Below are 17,560 nucleotides of genomic sequence, written 5' to 3'. Positions count from 1 at the left end.
CAGTGACGTGAGAGAGATGGGTTTGCATGGTACGAGGAGGTCGTGACTCATTGAAAAGATTCATTATCTGGAGGACCACATTAAAAAGTGGTTTATCTCAGTTAAATGGTTTCTCAAACCTTACAGAATTAATTATGCTTTTGTAACTAGGGAGAAAAATAAATCAATCAATCAATGCCGGTGTGATGTCTATTAACAGTGGTGGGTCTTGTAATCTGCACCTTCTGCTACCTCCGAGCCAAATAAAATGCAAAAAAAATATTGTAATTGCACAAAACACATAACCTAGTCTTCCTATTCTCAGCAGCAAGCAGCAGCCGTTTGTTCAGTATGCAGGGATGCCAACTCCCACTGACTGCACATACAAAAAGAAATAGAAAATTTGTTTCGAAAATAACTAACATGTTTTATTTAATTGTCTGGTATTTATTGCTGGGCAAAAGAGGAATCAGACATCAATCACTGCAAAAGTCAAACGGCACGACTTTCCGAGAAAATAGTGGATATTCCTTGAAATTTGACATTGGACGGCTTTGGTTGTGGGAGCTAAATCAGCAGGTGCTGCTGCTCTCAACCTGAAAGACCACAAACCTCGGAATCAAGCTCGCAACCAGAGATTTTCTTTCTCTACAAAAGATTTTTCCCATGATGGCAGATAATCACACAGTTTAAAATAAGTATTATGAAGATCTTTTTAAAAAGCTAATTCTGTCATCTGACCATCAGAGAGTGACTATTCTGAGTTCTCCAGTCCTTGAAATTAGGTTCTTATTTGTTCTCATCTCTATATTACCAGTGGACATGTTTATCAAATACCCCACCTCTCGCCCAAAAGGTTCGCTGGAGAAAGGCACCAGCACCCCTCCCAACCCCGCTCAGGACAAGGGTGTACAGAAAAGGGATGGATGGATGGTCATCAAATTAGCAACCCAGCAATTTGGCACAAAATAATACACCTTCTAAGTTATCCATGAACATTTTTTAAGCTGCATGCCTGGATGAATGTCTTATTATAGTTTTTAAAGAGAGTTCTTGCTGGTGACTATTTTACACATTGTTCCTTATAGACATGGCATAGCTAACATACTAATGTTTCTTTCTATGTTCTTTTCACAAATTTTCTGCTAGTGCAAGTGATCAGCTGGGAAATGGAAAATTAAATTTACAAAACTGTTTCTAAGATCCAAAAGATAGTGTAGTAGCAACAATGTGCATCCATCTTACTATCTCTCCTTTCTATGCATGACTGCCTTGTCTTGCTTTTCTCAGCATTTGTAGCTCAGGAAAAAGCATTCTGTGAGGGATATGCCAAACAGAGGCAGACAGTTTGTCGATTCCTGTCACCTGTGATTCATGTACTTATTTTTGTAGGATTTTTTGGTAAGTGGAAGAAAGAAGTGACTGGCAGACGAGCATATTTGAGGTTGTTGCAGAGGGTTGAGCAGGAGTGACAAGGTCGCACAGAACGATAAATAGAACCAAGCACATTTTCTTAAAATGTGGTGGTTTTTAATTCTCTTTTACGTCTCACTCTAATCCAAATCAAAGTTGCTGTATCATGTGTGACTGTAAACAGCTGCTTCCATTTTGAAATACTGAAGTGATCATAAATACTTATGTTCTCGTCTCCTTCTGTGTTGCAAATGAAAAGTTTATTATCTGGCACTACAGCTGCAAATTAACCAGGATCACGACATAGGTGACCCAGATATGAGCACCAACAAAAAACACAAATGGACTTCACACAGACATTTTTTCTGCTGGCATTGTGTGATTAATAGTTCTCATAGCTTTGTGTCAATTCTTGCACATTGTTTTCAGCTCCAACAACCCACATGTTGACATTGTGTTTGCTTGAGTTTAAGTCTACTGTCTATGATGAATCTAAAGACAAGATGATGTTGCATGTCTGAGTCACGAAAGAACAATATTTATCTCCTCGTCATGCTGGTCATAAAACGTGATGGACAACATAACATGTTTATTTTGTATTGCACCATAATAAAAGAGACAGAATAAATAGGATTTTGCTCTGTGGGTGGTATTTAAACCATGCATTCATGTTACAACACAAACTTTAGTGCATTTTGCTTAGAATATCAATGACGGAAGAACACAAAGTGGCATGTAATGATGAAGTGAAAGGACATGGCACCCTTTTTGCCAATTCTCATTTATAAAATATTGCAAGATGAATCCAACTGAACAAAGAGTGAATTTTTCATTCTACAGCGGTCATTTGGCAAGAGGCAGGGTATATCCTGGACAGGTCACCATTTCATCAAATGTGTGCAAAACTTTTTAGATATTCTGTGGATGTAAAAAAAAAAAAAAACACAACACCATTTAGTAATTGCGGCATCTCCATTAAATAAGAAATGCAATTAAAGCTGCAAGCAGCCTCGAACGGCCCTCGCAGCTCAGCGCCCCTCCGGCCGCATGGCGACCGCGGGAGCTCCGGCGACGCCGCCCGCCAGCCATTGCAGACGCTCTCGCGCAGTTCCCGCACCCGTCAAGCAGGCGATACGCACTGATTTGTTCGGCAGCGCTATCTGAGGACGCACCAAAAATCTGGTGGAGATCGACTGATACAGTGAGGAGATATTGCTGATGGAATAGCCTAGGGGGCGCAGTGGAGTCAAATTACTTAATTTCTGAGAGACAAAATTAAATATTTGGGTTTATTTTGGTTCATCAGAACCAGAATGTCAAGGTTCTCATTGTTGAGTGTGCCTTGCAGCTGTGGTCACAGAACTCCTAGATCTAAATCATATTGACCAGTGGTTTCTAGTATTTTGTCTAAATGGAGGAGTTAGTTCTGGATAGTGTTGGTGTCTCTACATTTTCAGCTTAAGAATAGTGGATTTTGTTCTCCAAAATTATTTAAAGATATATGTGGAATTGGGGAGCTGCAGTGGCGCACGGGTTATGTCTTCCTCCCTTTCCTGTCAATTCACTATCAATTAAAGGTCACTAGAGCCAATAAAACCTAAAAAAAAAAAATAAACGTAGAATGTGTTTGAGAATCAAAATAGCTTATTTTCCAGAAGATCTTAGCGATAAAGCTACAAACTCCATCTTGGATAAAGAGTTTCTTATGCCAAAGTTCTTATTGCTTTTTTTAGTCATAATAGCAAAGTGGCAGAAATATCTGTGTTGGAGGGTATTGTATGAATTACTGTAACACAGTCGCTTTTTGTTGTGCATTATGGGTAGGGTATTCTGCAGGAACGTGATAGTATGTGTGGAATGCTGATGGGATTCTTTGTTGACCTGGGACAAACAGAGAGCATTCTGGTGATTTACACATCCCAAAAAAACAGTCCTCCCCTTCCCCATTTCTGGAATTACAAACAATTTGTAACTTGCCTCACTTTATACATGCACCTGTAATTAGACTATGTCTTCCATTCAACAACTTAATATATACTGGAAATAGTGACAAAAAGTTATTTTAATGTCTTGGTGACACCATGTGTTTGTACTCTTAACAGCTGGGAGAATAGTAAATATACAGTCCACAGCTCAAAATGTACCAAATACAGTAATAGACATTCAATATCTCATTTTGTACAGCACAAAAAAATAAAATGTCCCAAATTCAATGGAAATAGCCCACTTTAAACACCTGATTTCACAAATATGTCAGAACTTAAACAACTTCAGAAAATATTCAGTCGATAATTATTATGACAAATATTAAAATGCAGCTGCAGAGATGTTATATTCATATGCAGCTGTGTGAAACATGCTGAGACCGATGAATCCAAAGATTGAATGCAAGTCAGAGTCTCAATACTCAGAGTTTGAATGCATCATTAGACAGCACCTTTAAAGTCCAAGCTAATAGCCATAGAATAACCCAGATTTAACATATCCTATAACATGGATACTCCACGTTATAGCAAAGGTTGTGCTCTAAACCCTTCCAGAATTTAAGACAGAGTCAAGCGTTACTCCAGTTTAAAAGATTCATGTTAAACAGTGACAGAGGATGACACGTTGTGGGAGGCATTGGTCTATGGCACCAGTACTTCCACTTTATTGGTTTCCCACTTTGTGTAAATAAATGTTAAGAGCTAGTCAACGGAAATTGAAATGAAATCTTGGAAAGTTCAGAAATGACTTTTTACATTAGGGGCAATCATATTAGGTGGTTCTCATACTTAGTATTTGGGACCCATAATCCTCATCCCAAGTCCTTGATGTCCAAGACCAAATGCGGTTGAGTCCGAGATGAGACCATCAAAAAGGGTCTCGAGTATTACAACACTGTGCTAAAGATTGTATTGTCAAAATTTTCATGAGGTTTGCCAAGCATTGGTCCACTATCCTTCTGCAACATGAAGGATAGTGGACCAATTCTTCAGAACCACTGGTCCACACAATTAGATTGTCAAAGCAGTCATTTTCATAGCAAGCAACTATTTTAGAAAGCCTCCATTTACCTCCTTTTGTATGGTGCTGCGACATGGGATCCATTGACTGGAGGGAGGACACCCTCTTCATGTAATTTACCAAGTCTGAAAGCATAAAGACACCTTAGTACTGCAAACCTCACAAGTTGCATTGAGTTTTTTCTTCCACACTTAGCTTACTGCTGGTCCATTGGTCATCAGATCCCCTGTTTATGTCCTCAATGGGAAAACCTAACCCTGCAACCAGGAAACTGCATTCAGAATGGTTTTTTGTTCATCAAAGCCATAGAAACCGTTGTTTAGCAGAACTGCCACCAAACTTAAAACCCACAACCACACCACCTCCCATGATGCCTTCCACAACCTGAAGCCACAACCAGATCCCAAGGTTTAAATAATACAGTCTGCAAGTGGTACAGCTGCAGCGCATAGACTCTAATTGTCTCTCCTCTCAGAAAGTCCCTCAGTCTGTATACCTACTTAGTCTGAAGCCTTGCTGAATAAATTTAATGAAGCAACTGTTTTTTCTCTTGCTTTTCACTACGGCTCTGTAGTACAAGAGGAATTTATTAAAACGCTTTCCACAAATTGTTACCAAGAAGTAAATAATTGGGATACCTCTGATTTCGTTAAAGCTTTTCAATGGTAGGCTTTCTTCACCATTGAATAAATGTGCTTAATTGTTTTCAAAGCGTTTTCAGTGAAACATTTTTGTGCTGCAATAAATTGTATTTAATTGTATTTAATTTATTCATTGAACGATACAAGATTATATTACAGTTATGTAATATAATGTATATATTTTATATTTTTTTAATGTTTTTTTAGGGGTGCCAAACAGTTAATCTGATTAATCACAAGGTTGCTGTCAATCCTGTTTAATTAATTGTTAATAAAAAAATTTAATGAATTAATAAATTCATTCTAAATGTTTTTGTTGGAGCCGTTAGTTGATTAAAACAGGATGTAACAGCCGTAAGGTGGGATATCATTTCTCATGTCTTTGATGTTTAAATCATTGTTCATGTTTTTTACTTGTCCATAGCAGTTTAGTGTTGCTTAAGAAATGCTGCAAGACACGAGCACATAAAATTATCAGAGACTTCCAGCATGACCTATCTGCTGGTCTATAGGAAGAGGTGCTTAAGGGGAACATCAAGATTATTTAACAACTTTTTCTGTTCTTGGTCAACTCTTCTCCACCAATTTACAAATTTTTTGAAATGCACCTGACACACGTATAAGTTACAACAATGTAATATTACATTCTAATACAACCATGGTGCAATATTTGGCTTTTCTGTTGCTTTTCTGATCTATCACGTCTCTGTGAAAACCTGCATGTAATTTGAAAATCAACCAATTGATGGTGCTGTTGTCCCAACAGCAACCGCAATTAAAATCAGGGTAAAGAAAATGTATCTATCTTTGCTTATATGTTTTAATATAATATGCTTTTTAAATTGCAAAGGTTGAATTTAACAACCATCTTTAAAGGGTCAAACTACAAACTTTAAATTGATATGTTACAACTTTTAACTTCTTGAAAACAGACAGTCAGATTATGTAGCTGCAAGAATAAAACCGAAGCAATTGAAAACACAATGTGCTGAAAATGTTCTCACTAGCTGTCCAGTAGCTGTTGGAGCTAACAGACAGCACTCAGCTGAAATGTTTGATACCGTGCCTAGATTTCTCTTTCTGTTTTGTTGTTGTTATTTATCAGACAAAATACATGACCCATGTGTCTGGCTGTGTCTCCTTCGTAGAAGGGGCTATTGACTGAGTTACAGCTGCTAATATTGTAATGTTATCTCTAATTTTTGTCATATAGGATAGAATCGAATGAATAATTGTGACTTTGACCTTGTTGCTTTCCTACAGAGAGCGATTGAAGGAGCTACTGCTATGTGTAGTCTCAGCTCCTCCTCTTATAAATGAATTGTACAGTTTCTGCAACTCAGGCTTTCAAATAGAAAATATTTGTAGGCTGTGAAAAGTTGTTTTTTATTAAAAACACAAAACATTTTTACTTAGATTCTTTTTTTTACTAATCTTAATCAAACTTAACAGGCAAAGTAGTCAGATTCTTGTACAAAAAAAGAAATCTGTAGCTCATTGTACATCAGAAATATTGAAAGGGTGTGGCATTTTTGCCTCGATAAAAGAAAGCTGATTTCCTAAGATGTGGAATAATTGTTTTCCAGAAAAAATGTTTTAGCTTGTTACTTTCTTTGAAAAGTCTTGCTGAGTTTAGTGAATGGGTGTTACCAAGTTTGCCTGAGGAAAATTTCCTACTAGCCATTTGTGGTCCTCTTTAATATGAAACTAATAAAAGACATGCTTTTTATAAGAAATAATTTGTACTGTACCTAATATTTCTAGTAAAATCTCAACTTGAAAGACATTTTAAACAAAAGTCCATCTGCATCAGGCATCTGTGGTAATGGGTAAATTAGTACCATTGTTGAATTTTGGTCAGGGCTTTCTGGTCAGGGCTTTCTGGCAAAGGCTACATTGAAACAAAAACAATGAAAAGAAACTGTTTTTGTTTCTGTCGACTCTGAAATTATTGTCTAGAGACTAGACATTCAGACAGTAGCACCAAAATAGGAACCACCATCCAGTTTGAGGATGGCGAACAACAGCTGGTTGTCTAGATCTACACCTGCTGACATAAGCTAGCTCACTTAGAGTTTATTTCTCCTTTTTCCTCATTCAAACATTCCTCCAGAATTCAGGGTTCATGTATTAAAAACGCAAACTTTTGCACAAAAACCTTTGTGCTTCATTTTTAGAAAGAGAGATAGAGAGAGAGAGAAAGAGACAGTAAAATATTTTTCCTATAGTTAGATTGTTTCTAGATTCCATTTTTCCAGTGAGAAAAACCTGTTGTCAGTATATGTCCCTATTCAGTGGTCTACTGCCATCTTGTGGGGACGTACAACTTTTCCACTTCTGGCAAAGGGTACATTGAAAAAAGTAAAACGATAACGATTTTCTGGTACAGCATTTAGTTTTATGTATTTTTGTTTTTAGATTTTAATTGTTGAATAAAAACAAAGTTGAAACAAGGATAATAAAAAAAGACAACACAAATCAGACCCAAACCTTTGAGGTTTAGAGCAGACCTCAAAGAAAACTAGGAACCTCCATCTGACTGGTGCACCTTTAAATACTTGTTAGATTTTGTATGGATATTAAATTTAGGATCTGTGAGATCTCTGCAACTCATCCAAACCAGCTCTTTAATTTATGTGCAGAACACATTTCAGTGAAAGATTTGAACTTCACATCCCCTAAATACTGAATCATAACCCTGAGGCAGAAGATGTGTGATGGCCAAACTCAGCAATGAGAGTTTCACTAAAACCAACTTCCCTTTTTAACGAACAACAGATTATTGCAGATTTATGGTTTCTGAATAGACATAATCAAAGTGATTAAACTGCATTCTACTTTTACTGATACACTTCACACAGTGGTACTTTTTGTTGTGATGGAGAAATTAAAGAAAGATTGTTTCACATGTACAGCATAAGATGTCTCCAAATTTTTGATGAATACACAGAAGTTTCTCTGATGATTTTGGTGTTTGATTGTTATTATTTAAACACGAATATAGTCAAAGATTCCTACCTAACTTGTGTCAAGAGACTCCATGTTGATTCAAGATGTTCAAGGTAAAAATTCTAATTCTTAGGATATTAAAGGTTTGTAAAAGTAAAGAATTGAAAGGGAATTTTCTCTCAAGTGGAAGTAGTGGTGTCATGGACAGACGCCTCCCGCGACGCATCAACTGACCCATTTAGCACAATCTGGAAGTTCAGGGAAAGCCTAAAGTAACATGCCTGTTTACTATCAAAGGTATTTACTGTGAACCAGCCCTTCAGAGGGGATTGGGTCTCTGATGGGGTAGTTTCAGGAAATGTTTGAAGTAGTGAAATGGCATCTGTCTTTGTACTTATGGCTGGTCTTGCAGTTGGGGTGGAGGGTCTGTACATTTTTGTTCGCTGAGGCTGACTGAGGAGTTCAGCAACAGCCGTAATGTACGTATGCACATATTTGCGGGAAATGGAGTGCAGCTGCTGGTCTGCCCTGTCCCACCCATAAATACATATGTAAATTAGAAATACCTGGAAGTCTGCAACCCCTTGCAGCAATAACCATGGCATCGTCCTTATTTGTAGCAGTATAAATATTTATATTTTATTCAAAATGTGCTCTCAGAGCAAACAAGGTCACCTCACAAAAAATACATTTTACAGGAAAAATTCCAAATAAAAAAAAAAAGAGATTCAAACGTGCAAATGCCTGTTTGAACTGTAGAGTTCAAACAGGCAAGATTTAAAGACAGACAGCGTGTCGGAGTCCTTTGAGTGGGGAATGTGGACGTTTATTCTAAATGGAGAAATCATGTGCATGAGTTGTATTTGCAGAGCAGAGATGCTTTCGGTCCACAAAGGCGCATTAACAGAGCGGGCATGGTTGACTGCAGTTGCACCGGTAACGCACGACTTCTTAAGTTTTGCTCAGTTTCCAGGATGATCAGCGTGGGCAATTTAAGCGATGATAAATCAACATTTCCCAGCAGATCAACATGGTCTCTGAACACCCGCTCCCTCTGAATCCCTAGACTGGCAATGTCTCCCTCAGAGAAAAAGCGCTCCACTATTACTCAGCACACCTTTGCGCAACTACTTGTATCCGTGTGATTGTATACACACCTTGATCACCTTACATATAATCAAACCTGTTTGGAGTTAATCTCCTACCCCGCCTTTTCTTTTTCAGACAGAATGAAATTACCCCTCTGATGCTTTTCATGCGCTTTGGCGCATGCGTTACATCTTTATGTAACGCAGACAAACTGAAAATTATTACACTCGTAATAAAAAGCACTGAATGTAGTCAGACTTCGGTGTATTTAGGTGAGTTTTAACGCTTTGTAGTTGGTTAACAGAAAAAGTTTGCGTGGCTGCCGCACATTTTCACAGCAGGTCAAAAGTTTGCGTATATTTACGCAAATTTTCATGCCACGTTCATTTTCATACATGCCGACTTCAACGTAAAGTATACAAATACTTTAGTTCATATCATTTATTTAGCATTCAGTGTTGTAGAACTAGACTATATGACCACATTTTTAGGCAATTTGTAACATCCACTGATATCTGAAAAGAAGGTTGAAATGGGTTTGGACATGGGAGTAAATCCCATCTCATTATTGAGGGCTGGGGGACAATAAACGGGCATTTTTGAAGAGTGATTTTGGGGGGTCGGCAAAGTTGCAGTCAAATGTAACGTAAAATGTGGTTTATATTTTGTGTGTGTGTGTTCAAGCTGCAGGACCAAAATTACCAGTATGTAGCAATACATATCAAATGTGTTTTTCTCAGTAAACAACCGGAGACCCATAGAAGTCAAACTAAGATTCAAACGTCGTACAGAATTGTCAGTAGTGGTAATGCTCAGCTGCTCTCTCCCATTTCAAACTCCTATTAAAATAAGAGTTAGAGAGCTAAATATAATTGAAATATTGGCTACCTTCCACAGAAAAAGGAACCAAGTCTATGAAAGCAATGTAGCCAGTTTTGCTAGTTTTGATTTACAACGCATAACAAGGCAGTTTATCATGATTAAGCCAAAGTAATAAAATGACAAACTGCAGTCTGATTCTTACTGTTAATGTGCTTCTTCCTATTGAGCAGTGAAAACAAATAGAAGGTGTCTACATGTCTTTTGCTTTAAGTATTTACTTACAGGAGGGTTGTTAGTTGTGCTGCATAGCCACAGCTAACTCCTCACTTAAGCGGTTAGAAGCCTGCTGTTGCTCCTCCTACACTTCAGACTGAACCATTGTTCTAACAATGGTGGGGCCTAAAAATTTTTTTTTTTTTCTTAGAGAAATGGCAGATTTACTTTGTTCTTTGTTTCTATTGCATTTTTTATTGATATTGTTTTAAAAACAAACGTTTGTTTTATGATTTCTTTGAGGGGGTCCAGACCCCCGACCTCCCCTTGATTTACGCCCATGGGTTCGGATTCTAACCACTTCATTCGAGTGACGGTACACTACTCAAAGGTTTTTCAGTGTTGCAACCTTTGACCTAAAGTCATGACAGAGGAAAACAGATTACTCAAGATGTGCAGCCAATCACTGTTAGATAAATCCAGAGTGGATTATTGGATGAAGTCCAATGAACCCATGAGTAGTTCACAAAGCTCTTCAACTTCAAGGATTTCAGGGACTTTATTTTTTTAATTGTCATACCAGCTTGGGTTTGTGGTACGAAATTTGTACTCAGGTTCCAGAAAAATAAATAAATGAACAATAAAGTAATTTATGTGAAATATATGTATTTATATGTGTGTGTGTGTGTGTGTGTGTGTGTGTGTGTGTGTGTGTACGTCTGTGTGTGACTAATCTATGTGGAGAAGCTGCATTTGGTTCAACCAACTGAATGAACCAAAAACAGTCTGTGATGAGTCCTTCTTAGGAGGTACCACTAAACCATCCAACCATTTTCTTACACCTTTATCCCATGTGCTTTCTACAAACATAAAGGGTCAGGAGGGGTGCTGGTGCCTATCTCCAGTGAGACATTTTGGGCAAGAGGCAGGTACAACCTGGACGGGTTGCCAGTCCATCACAGGGCAACAGAGATAGACAGAACCATGGTACCATGAATCCCTGCAAGGAAAAGATGCTCCCTATCTGGCGTTTCCAATTACCACATCTTTGCTTTTTTTAAAAAAAATAAAGACGCAAAAAATAAAATAGTCACAGTAGCAGCATGTGTTGGATTATTTACTGTGTTAAATGACAAATTTAAAAAGGTTTCAAACATTTTGTTTTATCCTGTGCTTGAATCAAGTTGTAGTAACAAAGCAGACAAGAAAATGGTAACGATTTAAAATGGAAAATTACTGCATGAGTTTTACTCAGGCCCAGGTAAAAAAATAAAATAAAATCCTACAGCATCAAGCATATTTTTAAGTTAAACCTTTGTGGAGTAAATCAGGAAAAGGCCCCAAATCTTCATACGTTTGTCACTTTGATTCAGAAGAAAGCAACTAATATATTTAACTCAGGCAAGACATGCAAAAGGTATTTAGCAGTCTTCTATCTCAAAATAGCAATCACAGGACATGAGAGATTTAAAAACTTCTTTCACAATACAGGTGAAGACACAACATGCTCCTTTGTCTCTTTAAGATGCTATTGTTGGATCCAAATTAAAGGCTATTATAAACTTCAACTCTGGAGACCGGATTTTCCACTAGTCTCATTTAGAATTTGTTTTCGGTTCTGTCCACCAGAGGGCGCTTTGAGACTAACAGATTCCGCTTCTAGTCGAAAGAGAGGCGGCAGTGATCTTTCAAGGCCGCGGCAATAACTTGCCAGGCATCAATTTTCCAAGAGGGGGCAATATAGCACCGTGTTCACACCGCGGTCACATGCTGGGTAATTAGGCATGAAAAGGGGTTTTGACACGCATCAGAAGCTGACATCTGAGATTAATGAATGACACAAAAACTGGGAGTTTGGTTCAACTTGCAGTTTGTATATTTATTTTAAAGCAACTTCTTTTGTAAAATATAAATACAAATTATGGGATATTTTAATTACAAAGTTAAAACAAAACAAAACAAAAATGAACACGCTGAGAAAAAAAAAAAAGAAAAAAAAATGACCGTACTGCAGTAGCCTTCCCCGTTATATACAAGCTCTGTGCCACAGGGGGAATATCAACACCATCTTAAAACTTTATTATACAAACAGTTTTGCAGTTTCGAACGTTTAAATTACAAGCCTGAAAAGAAAACTTAAAAGGAAAAAAAAAAGAAAAAATTACAACAAAGTAGCCCCTGAGGCTCAAGCGAGCACTAAAGTTTGAGAACTAGGGGAGGGAAAAAAAATGGACATCATGTGCTTTCTATAAACACAAATATCAGACTGAACAGCACAGCCTCAGAACTATTCTGTACAATGAAACATGCACAGTGCGCTGTACATTCACACACTCCGTTCAGTCGCTGAAAGCACGACTGCTCAATTAAAAAAAAGGGAAAAAAAGCTTTCAGAGGAGCAGTGAGCAACGTCACAAAGGGGGGGGGACAAAAAACTCTCCATATCATATATACTGTATATATTTATTTATACATATATTAATTTATAAAAATAAGACCATTATTAAGTCTCTTGAGTCAGAAATGTGTCGATCCTTAGTTAACGGAGAGAAATGTTTCCGCAGCCCAGTCAGCCGGTGGGTCAGTCTGTCTGTACAGTGCACCAGTGCTGGTCCGGGACCGGGCCAAAGCCGAGAGAACTAAGGGTCACGCTAAGGCATATCTGTAACCTCTGATTGGTTCTAAAGCAAACGCCACTCGGTGAGGAACAAGGTCAGGATGAGGCCAGCCTGCCCGCCGCCTTCATTTTATCCTTGAGTTTGTCCGCCTGGTGGTCCCAGCGGTCGTCCAGACACTCCAGTGTTGAGCCCAGCAGAGCGGCCAGCTCCGCGCTGTCTTCCACCAGGTCCAGCAGGTCCTTGCTGTCCGGGTGGAAGCCCTCCAGCTCCTCCGGGCAGGAGAAGAGCTGCGACAGGGACGCCTGCCGGTAGAACTCGGCCTCGGCCACCGTCACGACCTCCATGTGGGGGAAGGCTTGTCGGAAGGCGCGGGCGGACATGCGCAGGCGCCGGAGCACGTCGGACAGCAGCAGCCAGTTTCTTGGTCTGAAAGAGGGGCGGGAGGGAGAAGTTGAGGAATGAGAGCGGGCGGAGGCTATAAAAAATAAGTAGTGATGTCTGCTTCAGAGATCAAAGCTCACCCCTGGGAGAGGGACACCTGGATGTTGTAGCACGGCAACAGAGGTCGGTCAGAGAACTCAAACTCAAACACCTCCCTTTTCTCGTCCTCATCCTCGTTGTCTGGGCCGGGGGCGTCTGCCAGGATGTTGTAAACACCGCCTTCTTCGGCAGATTCTGACATGCAAACAACAACATGAGTTGGCATCGTCATTATCGATGTCGTAAAGAAGCTGCCTTGATTAGAAGAGGTTTGCTGACGGAGCAAACGGTGTGTTCCTACTGCAAGAACCTTTTCCAGCTCCTACGGTAGTTTCTGGTGATATTTTAGTTTCTAAATTAAGCCCCAAAGAGATTACCAGATTATACTTTTGACTACACTGAACTACAAGTTGAGTTTTTTTTTTCAGAAATCTTTCATCTTTTTGTTTATACTCATAAATAATTTCAGATATCTTTAAAAAATTGCTATGGGAGTAATTGCTATTTTTTGCTTGCAAGTAATATTTAAACCCAGAAACTCATTTTAAACAAGAGTTTATGTTAATAAGATCAGCCAAAAAATATTGATTCAATAAGTTCAATGAAGCGTGGATCATCTGAGACTTCAAAGAGAGTAAACGTTGCGCTCAGATCAGTTTTAGGGACTTAAACCAATAACGTACAAATGTTTTACTCTGTTTATGTTCCAGGCCCAAATAAAAACAACTAAAACTCCCACAAATATGAAAGCTACACGCGGTTAATCACCTCAGGTTTTTAAGAGATTTTAATTCTGTTTCACAGTGCAATTACTGCCTCAGAAGACTGCATCTGAATAGACGAATCTTTCGATGAGTTTTCAAGTTACTCCGCGTAAGTTGTAGAGTGTAATCGCTTTAAACCATCCATCGGTTTTAGTGCTGAAAATTGTAGATTTTTATTTCCAAAAACAGAAGCGTCTTTCTGTAGTCTCACACTCGGTAGTCGAGATCGGCCCAGTTTTAGTTTGAAGTGACTTTACTCAGGTTTTAAACCATAACTGCTGTACATCTGAGATGAAGGCTGGTCTAGTTTCACAGTTTTGGAACAAAACTGAAGCAGCAACATCCCTGCAGACAGAGTGGAAACGCACTCAACCCAAGGCCAGGGGGAGATAAAAGGTTTCTTGCGGTAGAACTACACCGTTTTTAAGCATTACAGGACAGACAGAGCGCTGATCAGTACTCACCACACACAGCACTGCCATAGAACTCCCAATAAAGCCCTGGGTCGTCATCTGAGCAGCCCTGAAGGTCAGCAAAATAATCTGTGGAGAGAGGAGAAGCCTGTTATTCAAGAGCCGGGCGCCTGGGGACAGGCAACGAGGCAAATACAATTGCCCTTGGAGACTACAGAAGACAAATGGATAAAGAGCACAGTAAAACAGAGGGGGAGAGGGAGCGTCAAGAGAGAGAAAGAAAGAAAGAAAGAGAGAGAGAGGGGAGAGAGAGAGAGAGAGAGAGTGAAAAGAAAAACAAACAGAGAAATGTTTTGAGGTGGTGATGGTCAGAGGCCAGGGGCTGTACGGCGGGGGAGGAGAACGACCGTCTCTGCTGGGTTAGAGCCGGCTCAGTTCAGAGCGGGGCCACAGACGGCTGCCAGGAATCAAACAAGAACCACACACAGTCGCTCAGAGCAAGAGCGCACACACACAGCAGAGAGAGAGAGAGAGAGAGAGAAACAAACAAGCAGAGGGAGCTGGATAAGCAACGCGGTGTGTATTCAGCACGCGCGCGCACATTTGCAGAGCGAGAGCCAGGCTCTGTGCCAGCGCTGAGGCGTGGGGCGTCTGGCGTGTGTTTGGAGGGATTAACGGCCTCCAGATGAGTGGGACCAGGTGGAGGGAGGGCGGCGCGCAGCTCGCTCCATCTTCTCCAGCTCTCCCGACATCGATCCGTCCCGTCGCCTCAAAATTCAACGCCGACCGCCACCTGTCCGTTTTCTCCCTCGCGCGACGGGTCGTAACTAGTTCGGCGCTCAGGCGGAGAGAGGCAGCTGAGCATGATTTCATTTCCCTCTCCTCCCGCACACAGAGCCGTGTTGACTCAACTTAACTATAAACATCCAGACGAGCCCTCGCAACACACACACACACACACAAACTCCAAACACAGAGCGTGTCAGACTCCAGCGAGGCTGCCGTGCGAAACGACAGGCGCTCTCCAGCCAGAGCGAAGCCTTTTTTTTCCCCCCCCTCCGCACGTACGCCGAGCAAACACTGTGGCCGTTGCTTGGTAACCAGATAGAGGAGCCGAGAGGCGGCGGCAGCACGCACCCCGGCGAGCCGAGAATCCCTGTCTAACAGGTGGCCGAGGGAGGGGAGAGGAGTGCGGAGCGGAGGAGGCGGGCGCCTGAGGGGAGATGAGATGACAGAGATGGACGTGTGGAGCTGCTGCTGCTCCGAGGTGGAAGAGGAGGATTTACAGAGAGGGAGTCCTGCCAGCAGGTTGAGCAGAGGTCAGAGCAGTGAAAGAACAGCAAACAGAGAGAGCAGGCATGGGGGGGGCACTGGGAACAGGGTTGGTGACCAAGCTTTTAAACCGTTTACCCCCGGCCCTAACCCTGATCGCCACTCTTCTGAGCTTCTTCTCTCAGCAGCTGAAATTACTATTATTCTCATTTAAATGAAATTAAAGGTATTTGATTTCTAATCCCAGTCTGTTCAGACCAGAGAAAAAGAAAAGTCCGGAAACATTTTGATTTTGGTTAAATTTCCACTTTTTGAAATTTTTGAGAAAGCTATGTTTTTGTGCCGATCACGTGCAACTCTCTCTCTCTGGGTTTGTTGCCACTCAATACAATAAGGTCCGTTTAGAAAAATGTCCACATACACATTTGTGTGCTCCCTTTTTCTTGGAACCTTAATAACCTTACACTAGAGTTCTGTTTGAAAATGTAAACAACACTCACCGGTGAGGAAACGTTCCATGCCGTCGCTGTGGGTCATTTTCAGCAGGCTGCGGCCAGAATACGTGGCCAGAGTGGGGTCGGCTCCGTACGACAGCAGGACCCGCACTACGTCCAGGTGGTCGTTCTCCACAGCGTCGTGGATGGGTCTAAACACACGCACGATGATGCACAGACAGAGGTTACACGAGATCAGGGGGGGCTTGGTGAGAAATTACAGCATGTGTCATTAATATTTATGCTCCTTTAACCTGCCTTGCCCCCATAACATACACCTTATTTATTCCAGTTTAAAACGATTTAATCTGAAAATTACAGTTGCTTTTAATAAGCCTTGTCCTTTCCTGCATTTTGTCTTTGCCCCTCTTTACTCAGATACCCTTAAATATAATGGAGATGCACTAATCCACTTTTTTCATTTCCAATACCGATACGGATATCTGAGGTTTAGTATCGGCCAATACCAATCCGATACAGAAAAACAGTGCTGAATTTACTTAAAATGTTTCTTTTTTTAAAACACAGACTTAGATGGACTGCATTACAAATTTATTTGACAACTCTGACCAGTACAGCACACCTAAATACACAAATAGCTCCACAAGCTTGATCAACATGTAAAAACAACTTTTATAGTACAATTACGAGTATAACAGCCAATGAAAAACATTTTTCCCCCCCAATATTGGGACCGATACAGATATTGATATCGGATCAGTGCATCTCTAAAATGTAACATGACCCTGAAAACATGGTGGTGGTTGCATCATGCTGTGGGAATGCTTTTCTTCAGCTCTAATAATGATGATATTTACTGGGAAGATGGGAAATGCAGGACAACAAACCTGAAGGAGGAAAGAGGTTCATGACCTTTAACTGTAGCTATAGCTACATCAAAATAGTCTTAATCAAAATCTATGCATCCAACGAAATAGCCCAGTTAAAGTCTAGAACTATATATAATTCTGTGGCAACAATTGAAATTTGTTATATACAAAAGCTCAGCATATACTCTGACAGAGCTGCAGCTGTTTTTACATAGAAGAATAGGCACTGAATACACTGGAGGGGAATGAGTGAGAGGGGGGGGTTCTTTTTTAATTTACCTGGTCCCGTCCTGTGCGCTGCAGTTGATGTCGGCGCCATAATCCAGCAGATGTTGAACGATGCTGAGCCAGCCCCGGGCGCACGCCTCGTGGAGTGCGCAGTAGCCCGCGTAGTCTCTGTGGTTGACCTCGCAGACTCGGTTCTCCAGGCAGTACAGCACCACCTCCTGAGAGAGACGGCAAAACAAAACGGTGAGCCGCTTTTCAGCGCGAGAGGGTGTTTCTCTACGCGTGATGACAATGAGTACGCACGAGCAGTCGCAGCCTTTCCCCTTTACGGTTCCTGTGGGAGAGGAAT

General features: G+C 40.6%; 1 protein-coding gene across 2 annotated transcripts in view; it reads right to left on the bottom strand.

The window, feature by feature from the left end:
- Positions 1 to 12,585: 12,585 nt before the first annotated feature.
- bcor (BCL6 corepressor) overlaps positions 12,586 to 17,560 on the bottom strand; it is a 31,134-nt gene continuing 26,159 nt past the window's right edge. For both annotated transcript variants that reach the window (XM_028022554.1, XM_028022555.1), the window contains 5 exons: positions 17,263 to 17,429; positions 16,160 to 16,305; positions 14,439 to 14,516; positions 13,252 to 13,405; positions 12,586 to 13,156 (listed from right to left, as the gene is read on the bottom strand). In XM_028022554.1, coding sequence (XP_027878355.1) covers positions 12,826 to 13,156; positions 13,252 to 13,405; positions 14,439 to 14,516; positions 16,160 to 16,305; positions 17,263 to 17,429 — 876 coding nt within the window. In that variant the 3' untranslated portion in view covers positions 12,586 to 12,825. The remainder of the gene's footprint in view (positions 13,157 to 13,251; positions 13,406 to 14,438; positions 14,517 to 16,159; positions 16,306 to 17,262; positions 17,430 to 17,560) is intronic.

This window comes from Xiphophorus couchianus, chromosome 7 (assembly GCF_001444195.1).
Source record: "Xiphophorus couchianus chromosome 7, X_couchianus-1.0, whole genome shotgun sequence".
In the NCBI taxonomy this organism is placed as follows: domain Eukaryota; kingdom Metazoa; phylum Chordata; class Actinopteri; order Cyprinodontiformes; family Poeciliidae; genus Xiphophorus; species Xiphophorus couchianus.
This window is presented reverse-complemented; position numbering and strand designations above follow the sequence as displayed.